This window comes from Phycodurus eques, chromosome 16 (assembly GCF_024500275.1).
Source record: "Phycodurus eques isolate BA_2022a chromosome 16, UOR_Pequ_1.1, whole genome shotgun sequence".
Lineage (NCBI taxonomy): Eukaryota > Metazoa > Chordata > Actinopteri > Syngnathiformes > Syngnathidae > Phycodurus > Phycodurus eques.
The window spans coordinates 19,810,075-19,830,040 of NC_084540.1; the positions used below are offsets into that span (position 1 = coordinate 19,810,075).

At 41.0% G+C, this 19,966-nt stretch overlaps 1 protein-coding gene across 1 annotated transcript in view; it reads left to right on the top strand.

Annotated features, from left to right (window-relative positions):
• adgrl1a (adhesion G protein-coupled receptor L1a) overlaps positions 1-19,966 on the top strand; it is a 137,115-nt gene that overhangs the window by 100,116 nt on the left and 17,033 nt on the right. The window contains 7 exon segments of the mRNA XM_061699945.1: positions 5,956-6,163; positions 6,891-7,155; positions 9,942-10,269; positions 13,606-13,893; positions 16,254-16,357; positions 17,553-17,738; positions 17,819-17,857. Of these exon segments, the coding sequence (XP_061555929.1) occupies positions 5,956-6,163; positions 6,891-7,155; positions 9,942-10,269; positions 13,606-13,893; positions 16,254-16,357; positions 17,553-17,738; positions 17,819-17,857 (1,418 nt within the window).

Genomic DNA, 19,966 nt, shown 5'->3' on the forward strand with positions numbered 1-19,966 from the left:
AAAAGTGACTGTGGAAACAGGACGATGCCTCTCTCCTAGGCGGTCTACAGTTCAGCTCTTGTTATTGCTGTGGGTCTGATCAAATGGAGGCCGATACCAATTTAGGACAAGGCTATTTGGGGGGTCAGGTGCAGTAATGGACTGATTTTGGCCAGAACGCTGATGATTTGTGTCATGCATAATAAAAACGCTCTTGGCGAAGTGCATTGGCTCCACCAGTCTAATGTAATAACGAGAGCACCCACTCGGGCCGGTTTTGTTCAATCACTCCAGCTTCCGTGTCTTCCCACTGTTGCTTGGAAATCTGTGGAACTGGGAGCCTCGCTGCCAAGTAGAGTAGTTGTCGTAGTAGAAATAGATTAGCCAAATTGCGATGTCAAAATTCGTCAAATTCAGGAGCTGACGCTCACGGACGCATTTTCAGAAATAGGCAGATGACAAAAGATTTACTTTCATTTCACACTCGATGAGTTGGCACTGCAGTCACTCCACTGACTCAACTCTTTGCACACAAGCAATTAAAATGTCGGTTTTTCGTGACATGTCCCCCTTTCATGTTTGTTATTGTGGTTTCAGTTTGCAGTGCTGTAAAAACGTTTCAGTCATACTGAGTTGTTTTGGTTGGGCGCCATACTGCATACTCCAAACCACAACCACAATAATAAACATTGTGAACTAAATACCTTTCTGACAGTATTTCTATTGGTTCGCGTCTGTGCTAGTGTACGTAATGTTGTGTATGTACAATTTCGGGACTAGCTATCATTGTTTTTTTTGTTTTTTTTATATAATCAGATTACTGCTCACAAACCAATATAATTCAGATCTCATATCCTACATAAGACGACGACGACTGGATGAGATGAATCGGCCGCTCGCGTGCATGTTAATACTTACATTTTATAGCAATGTGTCCCTTTTTGAAAGCAATTGCATGCTTGTTTGTATCTTTAATTCTACCTTGAGGCTGAGTCTTCCCAGCTTTGTTTATGGGTCACCGACATGGACCCAGTAAGTCCACCGCCTTGTGCGTGCTGTTTATTTCTCCTTTTTCCACCAGCATTATACTTTTATGGCGCTGTCCTACTTTTATCGGCCGTCTCGCTCACGCTGCAGCATTTCAGCTCTGATAACATCGCGCCCTGCACAGTGCTTACAATTATTTTTTATTTTTTTTTATTGCTCCCTCATGTGTATTACTCCCCCACTGTGTCTGGATCGAAGATGTCGTTTGATTGTAGTGTTGCCGGAGTCGAAGTTACCGTTAGTGGAGAGATTCATCGCTCGGCCAGATTTGCTGTAACTCCAAACATTATTTGGCATATTTCCGTCGCCCGCATTTGTATTTGCAAGGCAAACACCAGAGGCCTCCATTTTGGTTTGACGACTGTGTGTGTCAAGGGTAAGGAGTCATTATAAGTGTTTGTTTATGCCAATGTTTGCTTTAATTCTTCTTTTGGCTGCCAGTCTCAATCCCCGCTGCAAGGTACCACGTTGGATTAACACGGCGCGATTACATCTGGGCGATATTACGGCTGGGCGATATTGCCTTAAGATAAGATCTCAGATTTTATTTATTTTTTTCATAAAAATCTGATATCCGATAATTCCCCCCTTTGCCAAGACAATAAGCAAGCGGCAGCGACACTACGCAGTGCTGTAAAAACATGCTCTTTGTTTTTTTTCTGAGCATTTCAACTTTCACAGAAATAATAATTTAAGAAAAACTTTACAGATAAGAAAATAAGTGCTTCCTCTTGGGACCAAACAATACCCATTTTGTTAAAACATATGCAAAGACATTCCTTCATGAATTGAGAGAAAAATGTTGAAAAAATCAACAGTTTAGCTTCTTAAAATTAGCCGTCAAACTTCATGACTCTGCTTGTCCAAATTCATTGGCTCGGCAAAATAATTTGAAATAATTGCTGTCTTTTGTGCCTTAATGGGAATTTAAGTCTTTTTGGAAAAATAGTAAGAAAAGTCTCTAACCTGGCAACACTGACTGCACTTTTGTAAACTAGCTCCTCTCTGTCAGCAGCAATGTTGTTCGTGCAAGTGAGGTAATGCTTTCAACTACAGAAGCTGTTAAAAAAAAAAAAAAAAAATTTTTTTTAATTGTCCTGACAAATTAACTTGAATTGATCGACAGCAAGGACTACCAAGTACTAGTTTTAAGTATCGTATGGCTAGAAATTACACAAATAAACATGCATGTTAATGTTAGCTTACCCTGTTGTGCCTAAACTGTGGACACTACACTATAATATTGCGCAGTCTCCATCTTGGTGCAGCACTCCGTTTTTGTCTCCATACCGAGGTCAGTGACTTGGAGAGGACTCATTGTCCTCCATCGTTGATGTACTCTATCTTAGCGTGTCTCGTTTCCCACTGATGCGTTCAATCTGACATGGTTTTGTGGAAATCCGACTGTGCAGCGGAAAAGACAGAACTAGCTGACTCCTAAGCGACCCAGCGCACTCTTGGCATTCTTTTTCCGCACTCGACTCCATGCAATATTCAACACGTTTCGAGCCCGACCAGATACATCATCGTGTGGCAGAATTTTCCGTGGCCTGTGCGTGCGTCTACATACAGCTGCACGCACCGCATGTGTGCTTAGATGTCGTGCACCTCCCTATCCTGTGTGACCAAAACTCCCCTGCAGTGTCCAATTAGTTCAGAGACGCGTTCAATCACGAGGTGGCCAGCAGGTGTCTGCTACCCCAAGCCAGAGAGCCATATTACTAAACTGGCACGAAGGGATGTGTGCATGGGGGGGGGGGGGGGGGGGGGGGGGGTGTATTGGAGGCCTGGGGGGTCCTCAGCTGTTTTGTCCTGTGGTGGCGCCAACGCTTTTTTTTTTTTTTTTCTTTTTTAATTTTCTTACAGAATGCCATGAGCTTTGCTTGTAGGACATCTCGAGCGGGGGCTCACGAAATGACTGAACCCAAATGAACTATCGTGCAGTTTGTGGTGTTCTGCCACTCCTTTTTATGAATGGCTGACTGTGGGCCACTAATTTTGTAGTATGACGCAATCTACAGCTGGCGCCAAGTCGTACCAATTCAGTATATACCGTAATTTCTCGTGTACAATGTGCACCCATGTATAATACGCACCCCCAAAGTTGACCCCAAAATTCTGGAAAATTCTTCTACCTATGTATAATGCATTTTTACAATGCATAATTTTGCATCTATCCATATGATCAAAACATGAAATATCTGTATATTGCTTTTTTTTTTTTTTTTTTTTTTTTTTTTTAAGGAATAATTCTGAAGTTAAGCACTTTATTTGAACACATGATACTTTTTTTTATTTACTTGCTCTTATTTTGAAATTCACAGCCCTACTTTTATTTAGTAAATCAGAAAACACAGACAGTTGGGCTCATATGTTTGATTACCCAGGCAGAATTTGTAAGAAGGGAACAATTCTTTAAGGAAAACATGAAGGACCAGGTGAACCACATTTAATTTGATTTTAATGGGATTCAAATTAAACGGTCAAGCATTTCAGAAAATCTTTATCATTAAACAAAACATAACCATAAAGAAATTAATGTGAAAAAATATTTTCACAAATTCTGCCAGGGTACATAAACTTATGTATGAGCACAACTGTACATATATGCAGTCATAGTACCCTTGTCATATTGGAATGAAAGTGTAGGCTACACCTTTTTTATAACCACTAGCTGGCGGTGGCATATTAGAATGAAAGTGTACACCATTCTCATAACCTCTAGCTTGCGGTGGGATTTTGGAATGAAAGTGTACAGCTTTTTCATAACCACTAGATAACGGCATACATTTCTAAAATGTGAGTTTTTTCCTTTTGCCCCTATAACTATGTATAATGCGCACTATTGACTTTTGACAATTTGGGGGTGGGGGAGGGGAAATTGCGCATTATGCACGAGAAATTACAGTACTGTGTTTTATAATAACACTTAACTATATTTGTAATTTCATATGTAAAGTACCTGTGGCTAAAAAGCAAAACGTGGAGAGTCTCTGTCCCCGAAATGCATGAGAGCTTTCACAACAGAAATTACATTTCCGGGTATGATGCAACATCCAGCGAGCAGTCACCGAGCTGTACCAATAAAGTACATATTCGGTATATATATTGCATTTTAGAGTAATGCTTAACTGAATTCATGATTTCATATTTAACTGTGGCTGAAAAGCAAGCATAAAGAGTCGCTTTTGTTGTGTGTCACATTTTTGTTTGAACACGCCGTGTCAAAGTGTTGGAAAAGGACCACAAAAACCCAGACAGAAACTGCGCTCGAGACTTTTTAGTTTTGTAGCCCAGGAAAAATTAAGAAAGGTTTTATTGGACTACCAATAATTAGCCCGATGGGGTACACGACTGCAAAGCAAAGCCACAAATGACTTGAAACTTGGTTCCTGACTTTTTAAAAAAACAGGTTCTGCCCAAAATGTATGTGGCCGCTTGATGATCAATAAAAGAGCTGTGTACTCTGAAAGTCAGTGTGCTAATTTAAAAAAAAAAAAAACCTTGGTTTTGGGGACCTGAAATACTTTTGGGGTTCAATGTCGGGTTGGTACCCTCTAAAGTAGGTACCACTTATATTCCTGTGATGCTTGACTTTTACAATTTGGGAATATATAGCCTTTTGTTCCTGGGAAAGGTACAAACAGCTACCTTGGAGTCTAATAATTCATCATGTGAGGTAGCCTCCTGGAGGTTTAGCCTCGAGGGACACAAATGGACCCATTTTTAGAGACTATACCTCAAGTTCAAGAGTTTGCTTGCAAAAACTAAAAAGTACTACTTTGTGTGCAATTTCTGTCCAAGTCAGGTTTCCATCCAATATTCCCCTGTAAGCAACAATGTACAATTCTTCACGTGATAAAAACAATGACTGGTGTTAACTTCTCAACACTCCTTCCACACAAACCTTGGTTTTGGTTTCATATAATTCATCATATGAGGTAGGTTAGCGTAGGTTTAACCTCAAGGGACAGAAATTGACTTTTTTTTTTTTTTTTTTTTCTTTTTTTAGAAATCGCATCATGGGATAGATTTTTGAGAGTTAGCATGCATAAAAATTACTTGGTTGTATAATTTAACACTCAAGAGATCAGCATAATTGTGTACAAGCAATTTTAAAAGTCAGTTTTCCTTGAAAAAAAAACCCTTGAAGTAGAATTTACAATTCCTCACATCATAAAAACAGTGACTTAGCATATGCTAGCTTACTTGGAGTAACTTCACCTTTTTATCCACTTTTGTTCCTGGAAAAGGTACAAACCACTACCTTGCAGTCGAATAATTAATCATATGAGTCAGCTGAGTGTAGGTTTTACCTCGAGGGACAGAAATGGACTCTTCCAGTACGACCTTTTTAGCTACCGTACCACTTTTTTGGCACTACCAAAAGCAGTGGTGCCATCCGGATCATGTGTTTTGGCGACCTTCCCAACTTTTTGGCACCGCTTTGGGGAAATGTGTCTTCTTACTGTCGGCTGAGAGCCAAATTGGAGCCTAATAAAAACAAGCTCCGCGTTGACTGTTTTTCCACCCGCGGAAACAAAGAGGCTTTTGAGGTAAAATTGCGCAATCAAATAAAAATAAAAAGTAGGCCGAGATGAGTGCGATTAGAGACTACACCGAAGCGGGAAGCGGGCGTCAGCCGGAGCGCTCCCCATTTATCAAATCCCGACGAGCACGATGCTGATGTCCTACAAATGAGCTGATAATGCATCTCATCTCACTGTGCTGCTGCCCATTATCATCCTATCCTTTGTGTCCTTCTTTTAAATTCCTGACTAACTTTTATCGACCCTGATCTTTTTTTAGTTTTAACCCCCCCTCCCTGTTCCCCGCTCCCTCACCGTCTCCGCCACAGCTTTAAACGATGGCAAAACCGTCACTCTGTGTCCGCTTTCTCCACTGCGCTTCCTTCCCTTTCCGCTGCAGTTTTTGTGTGCCCGGGGACGCTGCTGCGCGTGCAGGCGCCCAGCTCTTTGCAGGAGGCCGAGCACCAGGCGGGCGCGTGGTGCAAGGACCCCCTCCAGTCTGGCGACCGCCTCTATGTCATGCCCTGGACCCCCTACCGCACTGACATGCTGTTCGAGTACGCTTCCTGGGAAGACTTCAAACAGAGCCGAGCCACCACCACCTACAAGTGAGCAGATTGGCAAACAGCAGCTGTATTGATTTATCGCCTTTAGGCCGTGTCCATACATACGCTAAGAGCTTTAAAGGAGACGACATGCTATGCATTTTTTTGGGGGGACAATTTAAAACAGTTCCCAGATGTCTGAATAAAGATTTCTGACCTTCCTCGGTCAAAATACACAAAAAGATAATGGATGACAGCGAATCTAACACCCACTTGTTACAAGTTAAAGTTAAAAGTAAAAAAATGATTTGTCCCCATGCAGATAGTTAAATACCCCATAAACGCATCAGGTAATCAGCATCCAGGCATCAGATATCGCGAACTGAACTGTACTCAACAACTGTACTATACTGGATTAAAAAGAAAGTTTGAACCACTGTAAAATTTTGCAATGTTTAAACATTTACTAAAGTGATTATTCACTTACCATTACAAGGAGGGAGAATCACTGCTTCAGGGCATTGGAAGGATGATAACGTTAGGTATAATTAATATCAGGTTTTTACCCCTTTGAGACTTTTATATTTTTGGGGCCCTGTAAAAATCAATTAATAGTCCTTATGTGGTACATAGTAAAGCAAAGGTTTCAAAACGTTTGCTGCTCAAGACATCATGGCATTAGATGTGCTTATAATTGGTGACATCCCACTGAGCCCCCACGTTTGCTCACCGTATGGTCCTCTTGTAGTAGGGCCTCAAGTGATCTGCCGGCGTTCTCGCCTCCCCACAGGTTGCCCAACCGGGTGGACGGCACAGGCTTCGTGGTGTACGACGGCGCCGTGTTTTACAACAAGGAGCGCACGCGCAACATCGTCAAGTACGACCTGCGCACGCGCATCAAGAGCGGCGAGGCCATCATCACCAACGCCAACTACCACGACACGTCGCCTTACCGCTGGGGCGGCAAGTCGGACATCGACCTGGCCGTGGACGAGAACGGCCTGTGGGTGATCTACGCCACCGAGTCCAACAACGGGCGGCTGGTGGTCAGCCAGGTGGGAGAGCGGCGTGGCACGACACGGCGGGGGGGATTAAACTAAGCTGGAAATCTCATTTGACCAATGGCGCAAGGTTAAATGTTGCAGTGAGATTACAGCGGGAAGGAAATGGGAAAAAGGTTGTTGTATCTTTAAAACTAATCATGCGCCGTTGCTTGACCCACTCATTCATCAAAAGTAAAATCACCAAGTGGATGTCATAATTATTTGTGGACCCTTACTAATAGCAAACATTTGCGAATAATGGACGCCATCGCCGAGATATTTTTATTTTTTCCTATTAAATGAACCCTGATCAATTTGCAGTTCCCTATTCCCAAACTCACGTGTGTGTGTGTTTTTTTTTCCCCTGTGGACTAGCTATTTGCTAGAAAACATCCGCTTTTTGCGTGGTGTTCTTTGTATAATGTTCTAGGGTGCCACAAGATGGCCCTGGCTAATGTGAAAGTAGCAATTGGTGTCAAGGAAGTATGTTCAGATGAAACATCTCGATTTAGAAATTCACGTATCTCGTGGATTAGCTAGGTTTAGCCTGGGTTAGTGGAAGTTGCGGCGAGTCTCAACCACGTGCATTTACGCTCAGATTTTTTCGAAATAAAATAATCTGCAAGCCCTTTATTTTTGGGGTCTAATGTTGTACGAAAATATGAGTGTTTTAGGGTCATAGTTTGTAGTATATTTATGGTTTAATCTCATACTAAAGGCAATTATAAACATTCGTAAATGGCAATTTTTGGTGAGTTACGTTTTTTTCCGCATGTGATAGGGCCCAAACCCTGCCACGAATAGAGACAAAAATTTGAGTAATTGATTATAAATGTACCTAAAAATCTTGATTGTATTAATTTAAACCATAAATATAACCCAAACTATGATCCCAAAACACTGTCATATATTTTTGGTTTTTCTTTATTGTTGTTGCTTTTTCATGTTCAGCTGCATGGTCAGACAGAACTCGGTTTGTGAGGGGACAGACAGAGAGAAAAGAGGGACCACGACAGAAATGAAGGGGGGGGAAACACACAGAAGAATTGCAGAATAACATGGTATATGATTACTATAACATTACATAGTAAACTTTCAGATCATTTCCAACTCACATTACCCTTAAAATTAAATGCATTAGAAGTGCGAGGACACTGGCATGTATGTTACCGCCTCACAACCCATAAAAATACCAGGTACTACTTTCCTGTTAGCCATTTTATTAAGATTTTGATTCAGTAATAGATAGATACTCTCAGATTTTAAACACATGAACAGTATCGCAAACTTTGTCTTACGGCAAGTACCTTACGTTGAGCAGCTAGCTGTTAGCAGCTGATCAGATGTTAGCTTCCACCTCTGCCAATAGCGATCCGGACATCATCTTAAGAAGTTCACCTTCCTGCTTTCTCCGGCGTCGGCCCCGCAAGGAGCCTCACATGCTTGTAGGACCTTTACTGGAATGTTCCATTATGCTGTTGTTCGCTGTCAAGTTGGCCAGCTAGCAGTTGGTGGCCAACGCAAGCTAATCCTCCACTAACATGGCGCCCTAGAAGGAGATGGGCATCCCAGGGCGGTCCACAAAGAGCAAAAAGCACATCATGTTTTGTCCTTTATTCACTTTTTTTTTCATCTTAAAAGTCCATTTCTACCTCTGATTTCAATTTTTAAAAAGTAGCATGGCTCAAAGTAGTGGCGTTCTTCATGACTTTGATTATTCGCCACGCTAGTTCTGACGGCTGCTTTGTGCCGACGAGCGCGCTTTGACGCTACATTAAACGGAAGCGAGAGCACAACTGTACGTCTGACGGCAACGTGAAGGTTTAATACCTTTGAAAATATGCGCGGTTGTTCTTTGGTTTTGATGTTGTCCTTTCGGGGCAGAAATTAATCAGCAAACGGCGATCAATAGGTGTTGTAGGTGCAGTGCAAACTTCTTTTCAAAGGATACCTTTATATTCTAAATATATGATTTTTATCACATTCCCTGCAAAATGCCAGGCCTTTAATTAGCCTCTTAAGATACACACTGCATACAAATATTAATATTGCCATTTATATAGGCAAAACCCCTACTTATTTTGAGTGATACCCAGCACAAGGTGGCTGAAGGTCCCCATTACATTTGGCAGATCCAATTTGTATGTAACGTCCTCAAAACTTTCGGGATTTTTTTTAAAAGCATATCAGAGCAAGAGCCTTACTGATTTGGAGCTGGAAAAACACAACACAACACCAAGGTCAAATCTGAAGGATGTTTTTTCACTCCTGTTCCTCGAGTTGGACCAAAAACCTGTTCACTAATCCTGAATGTGAAATCAATGCCAGCTGATTTGCAACTGTGAATGCTCAAACTTTATTGTATACAGCAGTTAGAACCTTAGCAACTTTAGTTTTTGTCAAAGATGGTTGGTCTTACAATTACATATTTCCTGTTCAAGGGATAGTTTGCAATTTGTTAAAAGAAATAATAATAATAATTTTTGTCACGACAGAAATACATGATTTTGATCTGTGGAAAAAAAAAAGAAATCTGCCCTCTCTGGCTTGTGCCTCTAATTTGATTTGCAAGAAACATCTGCACCTGAGGAAAAACAACCAATCAGAGACAGAAGGCGCGACTGACGAGATTTGAATCATTTTTCATAGCGGGCAGAACCCCACGGCCTCACGTTGACTTGCTACCTTGTCAAACTAGAAAAGCGCCTTATTCGTAATGACGTGTTACTATAACTAACGATAATTTTGTCAGTTTGAAGTTTTCTACGTTGAATCGAATCGTGTTTGATTTTGTCCAGGTGAACCCGTACACGCTGCGCTTCGAGGGCACATGGGAGACCAGCTTCGACAAGCGGCTGGCCTCCAACGCTTTCATGGCGTGCGGCGTGTTCTACGCCGTGCGCTCGGTCTACCAGGACGACGACAGCGAGGCGGGCGGCGACCTGCTGATGTACGCCTACAACACCAACCGCGGCCGCGAGGAGCCCGTCAACATCGCCTTCCCCAACCCGTACCAGTACATCTCCTCCGTGGACTACAATCCCCGAGACAACCAGCTGTACGTGTGGAACAACTACAACGTGCTGCGCTACCCGCTGGAATTCGGCCCGCCGGACCCCACCGCAGGTTGGCGTAACACTTTCGTTCAGTCGCAACGTAAACGAGCAATTACTGTCAATCTTAAAAGTCACAAATTAGCAAGGTAAACCTCGGCGAGACCCGTCAAAGTCGTAAAATCAATCTGAAAGCGACAGGCGACTATTAAAAGTTGACACTGCAAATAAAAGGAAATCTTTATGCTCTTGACTGTGACAGCAAGTAATATAAATGGAACGTAGCCCACGGCAGTTTACTCGGGCTTAGATTTATTAAGCGTGCGCACATTTTATCCACATTAAAAATTGATTTAAGCGTCATCAGTCAACATTGTTGTCCTCACATCCTTTAGCTTCTTTTTTTTTTTTTTGAATATAATTTCAATTATTTTCTTTTATCATTTTTATAAAAATCAGCCCTTTATGACAGTCTTACCTAATTTACGGCATTCATTTCAGATTCAGGTTACGGCTGTTTCTATGTAGTTTTTCTTGCGTTACTTTTTTATGTCACACAGTTGCATTTTGTAAAAGAATTTATGTTACACTCAACCATTTTATTAGGTACACCTGCCTGCCTTTAAAAAGATAATAATGCTCGGTTTTGAGTGACACTTTTTGCCTTCATTATTGTGGTTGTAATTTGCAGTGTAATATTTTGGTTATTTCCCCTTTTCGTTGTCTTTAGGCCACGCCCACACATGTGAGTCCATATACTGTTTCCCTTTTTGAATTGAACTACTGACATAAATTAAGTTTTACACGATATTCTAATGTATTGAGATGTAATATACATTATGTACACACGCATTTTAGAAGTCAATTTTCAATTACTGATACAGCTCTTGTAAAGAGGATCTCATTAGATTAATGTTCACGTTGCCTTCAAATTAGCATTCTGTTTGGCTCCAGATTGCCTGTTTTGATTGGTCAACCCTCAGAACCTCCCCGCCGCTATTCCCATAGACATCTGCCTGCATCCGGCGCCAACAGGCCGCTTATATATCTCCAGCTGTTGTCGCAGCGGCGAGGAAAAGGAGCGTCTCAACTGCTCCGTGTCGTAGATAATGAAAAAAGTCGCCGCAATGTGATAACGCAAGTGGGAGGAAGGAGGAGGAGATGAGCATCTTGGCAGCGGGTCAGCGGAAGAAGCGAGGTTTGGCGGCGCTGGAGCCACATGAAGGTCTCGTGTGAGCGACGTGCAGATGTGAGCTGCTGCGTTTGATCACTCAGGATTTCATCCGTTGTGATGCACGACTTTTATCTTCCCATTAAGTCTTGTTGTTAGTGATGGTGGCGTCTCGCGTACATTTGATCAATTATTTACTTCTGCCTGAGTTGTGACGAGGCCTCCTCGCCATCTCCCCCCGTTCCCAACACGCTCTCTGGGGGATGACGCTTTGAAGGGCCCCCGAAAAGTATTTGCAACCCCAATTATTACCGGACTGACTCTCAGAAGTGCCATTTTATATTCCCTTTTGAACCTCGGGCAAACGTCATATATTCACAGACATCTGTCATGCTTATTATTTGGAGCTTTTGGTTGCCAGCAACTTTCCTTGAGATACGAATGAGCCGACTTAAACGTCCTTCGGACAATTTTTTTGCTTTGACTTGCAAGCAACAGATTTGAGACTCAACTCATGTCACCACAGTTTGGGTGATAGTGAACAATTCGACTTCGACCTGTTTGTTGCCACTCCCAGTTAAATTTTGCTCTCACACCTAAACAAAAAACACGAAACAAAAAAGAGATTTACACGTTTAAAACAACCACATTGCTTTGCCTAAAAGTTTGCTATCTTAAACTAAAATACATGATGAGAAACGCCATAGACAGGCTAAGCAACGGCATCGTTATACCCCTGTCAGCGACGGATTCTTGAACACAAACAGTGGAGCAACACATGTAGAGAGATAATATCACAATACTCATAGGCATGTATTGTTTTTCCTCTGCGAAGACAACTAATATTGCGGCGTACTGAGGAGCTGAAACCATCTCCATGTACAGTATATCTCTGTATTGTACTGCCCCCAGGTGACCAAGAAGGAACAATGTCCAATGAATTGAGGCAAAAAAATGTCAAAAACTCTTTCATTTCTTTTCCTTTAGATATGTCATTACTATATGTTTATTTTTATTTTTAATAAAGTACAATAATATGGAGTCGCTGTAAATGCCTGCAGTGTTTCTTTTAGGGACCGAATTTTAGTGCAGAAAAAAATCATGTGCTATAAAAAAAAAGGAGCGCGTCTATTTGTGCGCAGAGACTCGTGGATTTTGCACAGTCAAGCGTGTCTGGTTGTGGATTTTTCTGTGGTTAACACAGACACACTTCTTTCATTTCATACCTGTTCGACAGCTTCCTCTCTCTCTCTCTCTCGCTCTCTCTCTCTCTCTCTCTCTCTCTCTCTCTCTCTCTCTCTCTCTCCCTCGCTCACCACTGAAAGGAGACGCACACTGCACAACACGATTGTTTGTTTTTTTTTTACCATTTTAGATGTTAGAAAGGTCCGATTAAAATGTTTTTCTGTTTACTTGAGGTTAGGAATATTGTGGTGTTCTGAAATGTACTTGAAATTAAAAGCAAAATTAATTGAAAGTGCCTGCGTCGACAAAGACCTTTAAAAGTCCTTCAAACTCTTAAAGACAGACAACTTGAAATTATGCGTTTTGTGAATATTGTCTGCTGAAAATGCAGCTTGGAAGCCTTTTTGTATAATTTCACTCACATTGCTCATTAATTCGGGATATTCGGCAATGGGATGAAATTTCAGGATGAACAGAAAATGCCCTATGACCTTTACAGGTGAACTTTACTTTTGTCAACTTTTGGACTCACGCGTCCAACTGGTATTTTGTTTTGTTTTTTAATTTCATGAATGTGGATTTTGCTGTTCTGCTTCTTGTTAGAGAACAAAATGTTGTGCATTGAAATGTCTACAGAAGCTCAAATGAAGTTCACCTGTCATAAGTCTTACATTGCATTTTAGGTTGATCCTGAAATGTCACCATTTTCCCCAACTTCTTGTGAGTAGTGTATTGTAGCACGATGGAAAAAAACATTAATCCATTGACTTGTGTTGTTTGAATTCATGCATATATCTTTTTGGGTGAATTGAAAACACTGCTTTTTGTGTTCAATATTTCTATTTGATTAAATGTTAGTTGCAATGAAGTGAGCCACTTGTTTCTTTACAAAGCGTGATTGCCAACTACTGGCTTGGCATACATATCACAGCCTCGTTCAGTCGTTTTTGCGCTTTTGTCTGAATGGGATGACGTCGGTGTGTATTTTTGAGACTTGTGTACTATTCCCGTCGTTGAAAAATACCTTAAATCTTATTTGTGTGCTGCCTTCAGGTCCTCTGACCACCACGCAGGTAACCACCACCCTCCCGACCCGGCCCATCACCTCCAGCGCCAGCCCCTCCACGGCCCGGCCGATGGCACCCACTCTGCGCCCTATCGGCTCCATCAACAAGCACCCCGACCTCCGCGCCATCACGGCCACCGTCCCCGTCACCCGCTGGACGCCGCCGTCCTCGCAGGGCCCCCACGTCTGCGAGACCAAGCTGGTGCGCAGCGTCCAGTGGCCCACCACGCTGAGAGGGGAGACGGTGGACCGCCCGTGTCCCAAAGGGTCTCTCGGTATGGAAAAATCATCTACTCACTTTTTTAGGTACACCTGAGATCCAATAGAAGATTTGTATGACAAATTCTGTCTTTACCAAGATAATATTGTTCAGTTTTGATTGACACAGTCATTAATCATGATGCACAAGCTGTTTATTTCCTTAAATTCTGTTTAATTATGTTATTACAATATGTACAATATTACAGAGTGCTATTTTCCTTTTTTAAAAAAGGCAAAAACATTTTTGGAGGATGCTGGAACGGATTAATAGCATTTCCATTCATTTCAATGGGGAAAGATGATTTAAGTCACCATTGTTTTGAGTAAAAAGCGTGGTCAGATAATGAATTATACTCATAAGTCAAGGCACCACTGTATACTGTAAAAAAAATTTTTAAAAAAGCGACATAAAAGGGGAAGACTGTATATCCCACAAGGGATTTTCTATATTCTGAATGTCCTTCAGGCATGATTCTGTGCGGGGCGGGGAAATCTATCTCTGGTTTTGGTCTTGTCGCGTCGTCTGACCAGCAGGCGAACGTCCCCGAGGACTCGCAGATGAAAACTGCTCCTCCACAAATGAAAGGCTCATCTCCCACAGAAAGCGAGCTGATTGAAAGTGGCGAATAATGAAATGAAAGCCGAGGCAACACAAGCCTCAATGTCCTTTTTTTTTTTTTTTGTCCTACTCTTCCAAACGTGGAAACCGGCGAAGCGTTCTCCCTTCCCCTCGCTCTCTTAGCGTTGTTGTTTGCTGCGTGTGCAGGATGCCTCTCTCAGTGGGAATATATCAACGTTACATTAGCCTCACTAAATTAGCTCTCTAAGCCGATCTGCATGCGGTGGACAAGAGCAGGTAATAGGGCGTTTAAATGCAACACCGCATCGTCTCTGATCCTTTTGCGTGCCCTGTTGTCTTGAATCGCTTCTCCTCCTCTTCTTCTTTTCTTTGCGCTCGCTCGTGTTTGCATCTGGACGCTGGTTGTTTGTGTTCGTAGCGGACTGACGCTTCTCTGGGCTCATCCCAGAGTGCTGTCCTCTCTGTGAACCCGCTCCACTAAACACAACACGCCGGCTGGAAATGACAGCCAGGAGAGAAGAAGACGCTTCCCTTCGGGGTGGCGGGAGGCTTTTATACGACAGTGAGGGATCGTGTGTAATGTCTTTATATTGTCTGCGCTGAGAACACGCGTTGCGTTCGGGGCACATTTTAAATGGTTGCTTTTTTTTTTTTTTTTTTTTTTTTTTTTTTTTAACTACCCAGTTCCTCCATGCCCGAAGTTTACTGTCAAGCAAAAACCTAAAACAAAAAGAATTACACGTTGTGTATTTCAAACAACCGCATAGCTCTGCCTTAGGAAAGTGCACATGGTTTATGCTCACAAATAGCATCGGTGTTGCAGTGAAAGAACACAAACTGTGGAGCAACACATGTAGACATGTAATATAACAATTCTCACAGGGAGGTATCTTCTTTATTCTCTTCAAAGAATGAGTAATATCACTCCAGCTTTCTGAGGAGCTGGCTTTGTGTACAGTATATCCTTATGTCTGTATTATACTGCCCCCTGGTGGTCAAGGCGCCCACACTAAAAGCGCCAGCACCATGTCCATTGAAGCTAAAAATGTGTTTTACATTAAGTTACGTCATTACTGAATGTTCATATAAAGTACAATATTTTAGAGCACTATTTTTCTTTAACAAAAAAAAAGAATAATAAATACATGCATTACAAAAAAAGTGTCGTTTTTATTTTTTGGGGGGGGGGGGGGGTGCTGGTTCGGATTAATGGCATTTCCATTCATTTCGATGGGGAAAGATGTTTTAAGATACCAATGGTTTGAGTTACAAGCATTGTCACAGAAAAAAAATAAACAAGTACTGTACCTACAGGCATCACTGTAGTTCCAACTGCTTGTTTGTAGACCGATGATATACTGCGTCTAAGTCGGACTAGATTAAACTGCTGACATAATCGAAATGAAGAAAATAGCCAAAACGTTTGGCATCGGCCGCAGAGAGCTTAGCACAAAGAAATTGCAGTATTGCAGTCTAAATCGGTGATGTAATTAAGGAAAAGCTTAGGGCCAAAACACGGATCCTTGAGGCACACAATATGTGACCTCAAATGCATTAGGTTAGTTTTTGTTGATTGTCACCAAGACATATTTTCTTGGCAAAGAGCTTTTCGATATTGCGATTGTAATGCATGAATACAGTATCTTGAGCTGAATACATTTGGGAAACCCAGCTCGAAATGGTTAACCGTCTCCATCAAACATTGAAATTACCTTTATTTAAAACCCACACAGTTTCTCTCCTTTAATTGCACACACCTAAGGCATCTCATTTCTCCACTGTGATGGTCTCCAGGCATCGCTTCCTTCCAATGTTTGGCCGAGCAGGTCATGTGGAACCCACGCGGTCCTGACCTGAGTAACTGCACCTCCCCGTGGGTCAACCAGGTAGCCCAGAAGGTGAGACACCGCAACCCGCTCTTGCTGGCCTCCTCTTGGCCTCCTCCTGGCCTCCTGGCTCCATCGTTCCTCTTTGTGTATTTACATATCTCCGAGGCTGGCCTTATTAATTTACACACTCATTTGAGCTGACCCTTCGTTATCACCCATCTGCTCTTGACACCTAATTAACTTTCTCTCATATACTTTGTCAAGTGAAGTTCCATTACTTTTGAGGAAGTAGGTCAAACAGTAACTGTCAATCAGATGTATTATTTTAGGAATGTGTTCAGTAAGCTTCATTTTATGTTATTTCTCAGGGACAAGAATAAATGATCCTGGGTCAGTTTGACCTACGGCATGTTTAATTGTCCAAAAGTAACACAAACAAGATCAAACCGTAATTAACATTGTTTATATTTTATTATTAACTCAACTTGTAAATATAACCAGAAAAAGAAATTTCTCTTTTTTTTGTTTTACCACAGTCAATGTGGTTGTTGTTTATGTTGTAGAACTGAAATGAATCCTACTGAAGTGGTAGACTACAGTAATAATAATAGTAATATAATAGACCAGTGGTTGTCAAAATACAGTAGGTAGCAGGCCTAAGTGTTCACTTCAACAAACGAGTTTTTATTCCTAAAAAGTATGTTTTTCAAATGAGCTTTAATAACACGTGCTTTTTCCACTCTCCTGAGGCACCACTGTTAGTTTGCTGTTCACTGTTGATTTCAGCGTAGCAACCATGTTGGTAATGCCAAAACGTGATTGGCGATTAATCGACCTTAAGCTATGATCGTCATTATAAAACAGTCAACTTGTTGCGATAAACGGGGGTTCACTGTCGTCCATTTAGCCACGGCTAACCTTGTCTGCGCACTTTCCTGGTGGACAATGGAAAATTTCACGCCGTGAATAGTCTATCCCACCTCTCGCTTTTGGCAGCGATCGATCGCGGCGACAGAAAAGCAGCCGGTCAGAGTGTGATTTGTGAACTGTACCCACTTGACAGTCGGTACTGCAAGGTTTGACTCCTACAAGAGGAGCTGTGCTGAAGATCCCTTTCCGAGGGTCTGGGGGAAAATGAGAACTCAACAGCGAGCACAAGAAAGCGTGTTGCTTTCTTTTTGCTTCCACTCGCGGAATCAAAGTGTGTTGTTAGTCTCGGCCCTTCTTCAATAAAATAAGCGTTTGTGTGCTTTTCGCCACGAAGATCAAGAGCGGCGAGAACGCGGCGAACATCGCCGGCGAGCTGGCCAATCACACGCGAGGGCGGATCCAGGCGGGGGACATCAGCTCGTCGGTGCGGCTGATCGAGCAGCTCCTGGACATCCTGGACGCCCAGCTGCAGTCCCTCAGGCCCGGGAACAAGGAGTCGGCTGCACGCAACTACAACAAGGTGGACCACGATGCACGCGCGCTTATTGATGGATGCATTTCTTTTTGTCTTGAATTGACTTTTTTTTTCTGTCCATCCAGTTCCAGAAGCGAGAGCGCACGTGTCGGGCCTACATCCAGGTACGTGTTCGCTTTTGTCTCCCAGCTTTGCACGCGTGTGGAAGGCGGTGATTCCTCAGGGAGCCTCAATGCTGCTTTTGTCGCAATTGGCAGGTAGAATTTATGTTCAAGAGCAGATTGAAGTTGTAATATGACAGAAAGTGTAATGATAGAAGATATTTTTTTCACATATTATTATGACAACAATTTAATTTGATAAGAAAAGCATTAATTTATGAGAATAAAGACATAATTTAATGAGGAAAAAATAAATGAAGGAGAATCAAGTTTTAATATGAGAAAAATAATTTTAGGAGTGTAAAGTGACACAAAAGTCATTTTATAAGTGTATTTTGTATCATAGAGAATTTCTTTTCATGATAATAAATTTGGTAAAGTTGTAATATTATATGAAAAAATGAGATTTTGTAAGAAAATAATAGTAACGAGGAATATATTTTCTAATTCTAATATTAGAAAAAATATATATTTTTGAGAATAAAGATATGAGGAATATTTTAATTTTATGAGAATAAAACCATAATGTTATGAGGGGAAAAAATAAGCATGAAGCTGAAATATGTGGAAAAATGTGATTTTATGAGGATAAAGTCGTAATTCAACGAGGAAAGAAATATGAGAATAAAATTGTAATATAGGTAAAAATATCATTTGTATATATATATATATATATATATATATATATATATATATAATTTAAGCTGCAATATGAGAAAACAGTTTTAATATTATCAGAAAATATATATCTTATGAGAGTGAGAACATATATATTTTATGAGAAAAAAAAATTATGAAACTTCTAAAAGCACCACTGTTCGAGTACATTGAGTGACCAATGAAACACGTAACTCAAGGTACCATTGTACGTTTCAAATACGCAAGGCACGTAACGTGACCTTATGTCGTCAGTCCTCCAACGTTTAGCCAAGGACGCGATATGGCGAGCTCGAGGAAACATGACATTTGATGTTAGTCTGTGAAGCGCTTTGTGTTACCGAGCTGCACTTTTTCAAGATGTCTGCGCTTCTCAGAAACCTGTAATGTAATATCCTGAAAAGAGAACTTGTGCGTGCATGCGCGTGTTTCCTTTCTCTCTGACCTTTCTGCAGCACACTGTTACATGACACCACACAAGCTTTTGTTGCTTGATGAATAGCCTGTACTGTACACACTGTTTTTGACAGTATTCAGCAACGATGGAGACAATTTGAATGCGATGTAGCTTTTATGAGCAGAAAAAGGTCTGCCTGCCACGGCATCACCGAGTCAATCTTTCATTCTGAGAGGCCTCCGGAAGAGAATGACTTGATTCATCAAACAGCTGACTCAAATAAAATTGCCATGAAATTACTTTTATTGAAGAAAATAGAATGTGTGATATGTCTGATGGAGAGCAGAAACAATTCAGAGCAGGGAGGAAGACAGGTTACACATAATTCAAATCAGTAAAAATGTTTCCAATGCAGGAAAGTGAAGTTGAGTCATTTTAAAATCGATTTTTGTGACTAACAATAAGAATTGCAGCACTGTGAACAACAGTTCAGTTTAAAAAAAAATGTAACATTAAGAGAAGAGTTTATATTTTATGAGAATAAAGTTGGAATGTTATGAGAAAAACATAATTCTGAGTATATAGTCGGAATATAAGAAAAGTCCTAAGATTAGAACTTTCTTTTTGAGAATTAACTTAATAATATTTTAAGAAACTCGTAATTTGTGAGAACAAAGTCAAATCATGTTTTTTAGAATAAATCAAGTCATATTTTAAGAACACAATATTTATGATAATTAATTAGTCAGATTTTAAGGAAAATATAGAATTTTGAGAATACAATTGCGATATTAGAAAAAGTTTGAATTCATAATGAAGCCCTAATATGAGATTTCTTTTGAAAATTTTAGCGAATGGGACTAGTTCCCCGGCGGATTCGAATGAGCTGAACATTTTGAAATTGTAATGGAAAGAAATATGGAAGCAGAAAAGAATAATGTCAAATACATCTTCATATTTTTGCCATTTGGGGATTTTACTGTGGAAAAATGGGGAATTCTTCTGTGAAAAATGCATGTATGACCTTGGATTTTTCTTTCTTTTATTATTTTTTTATT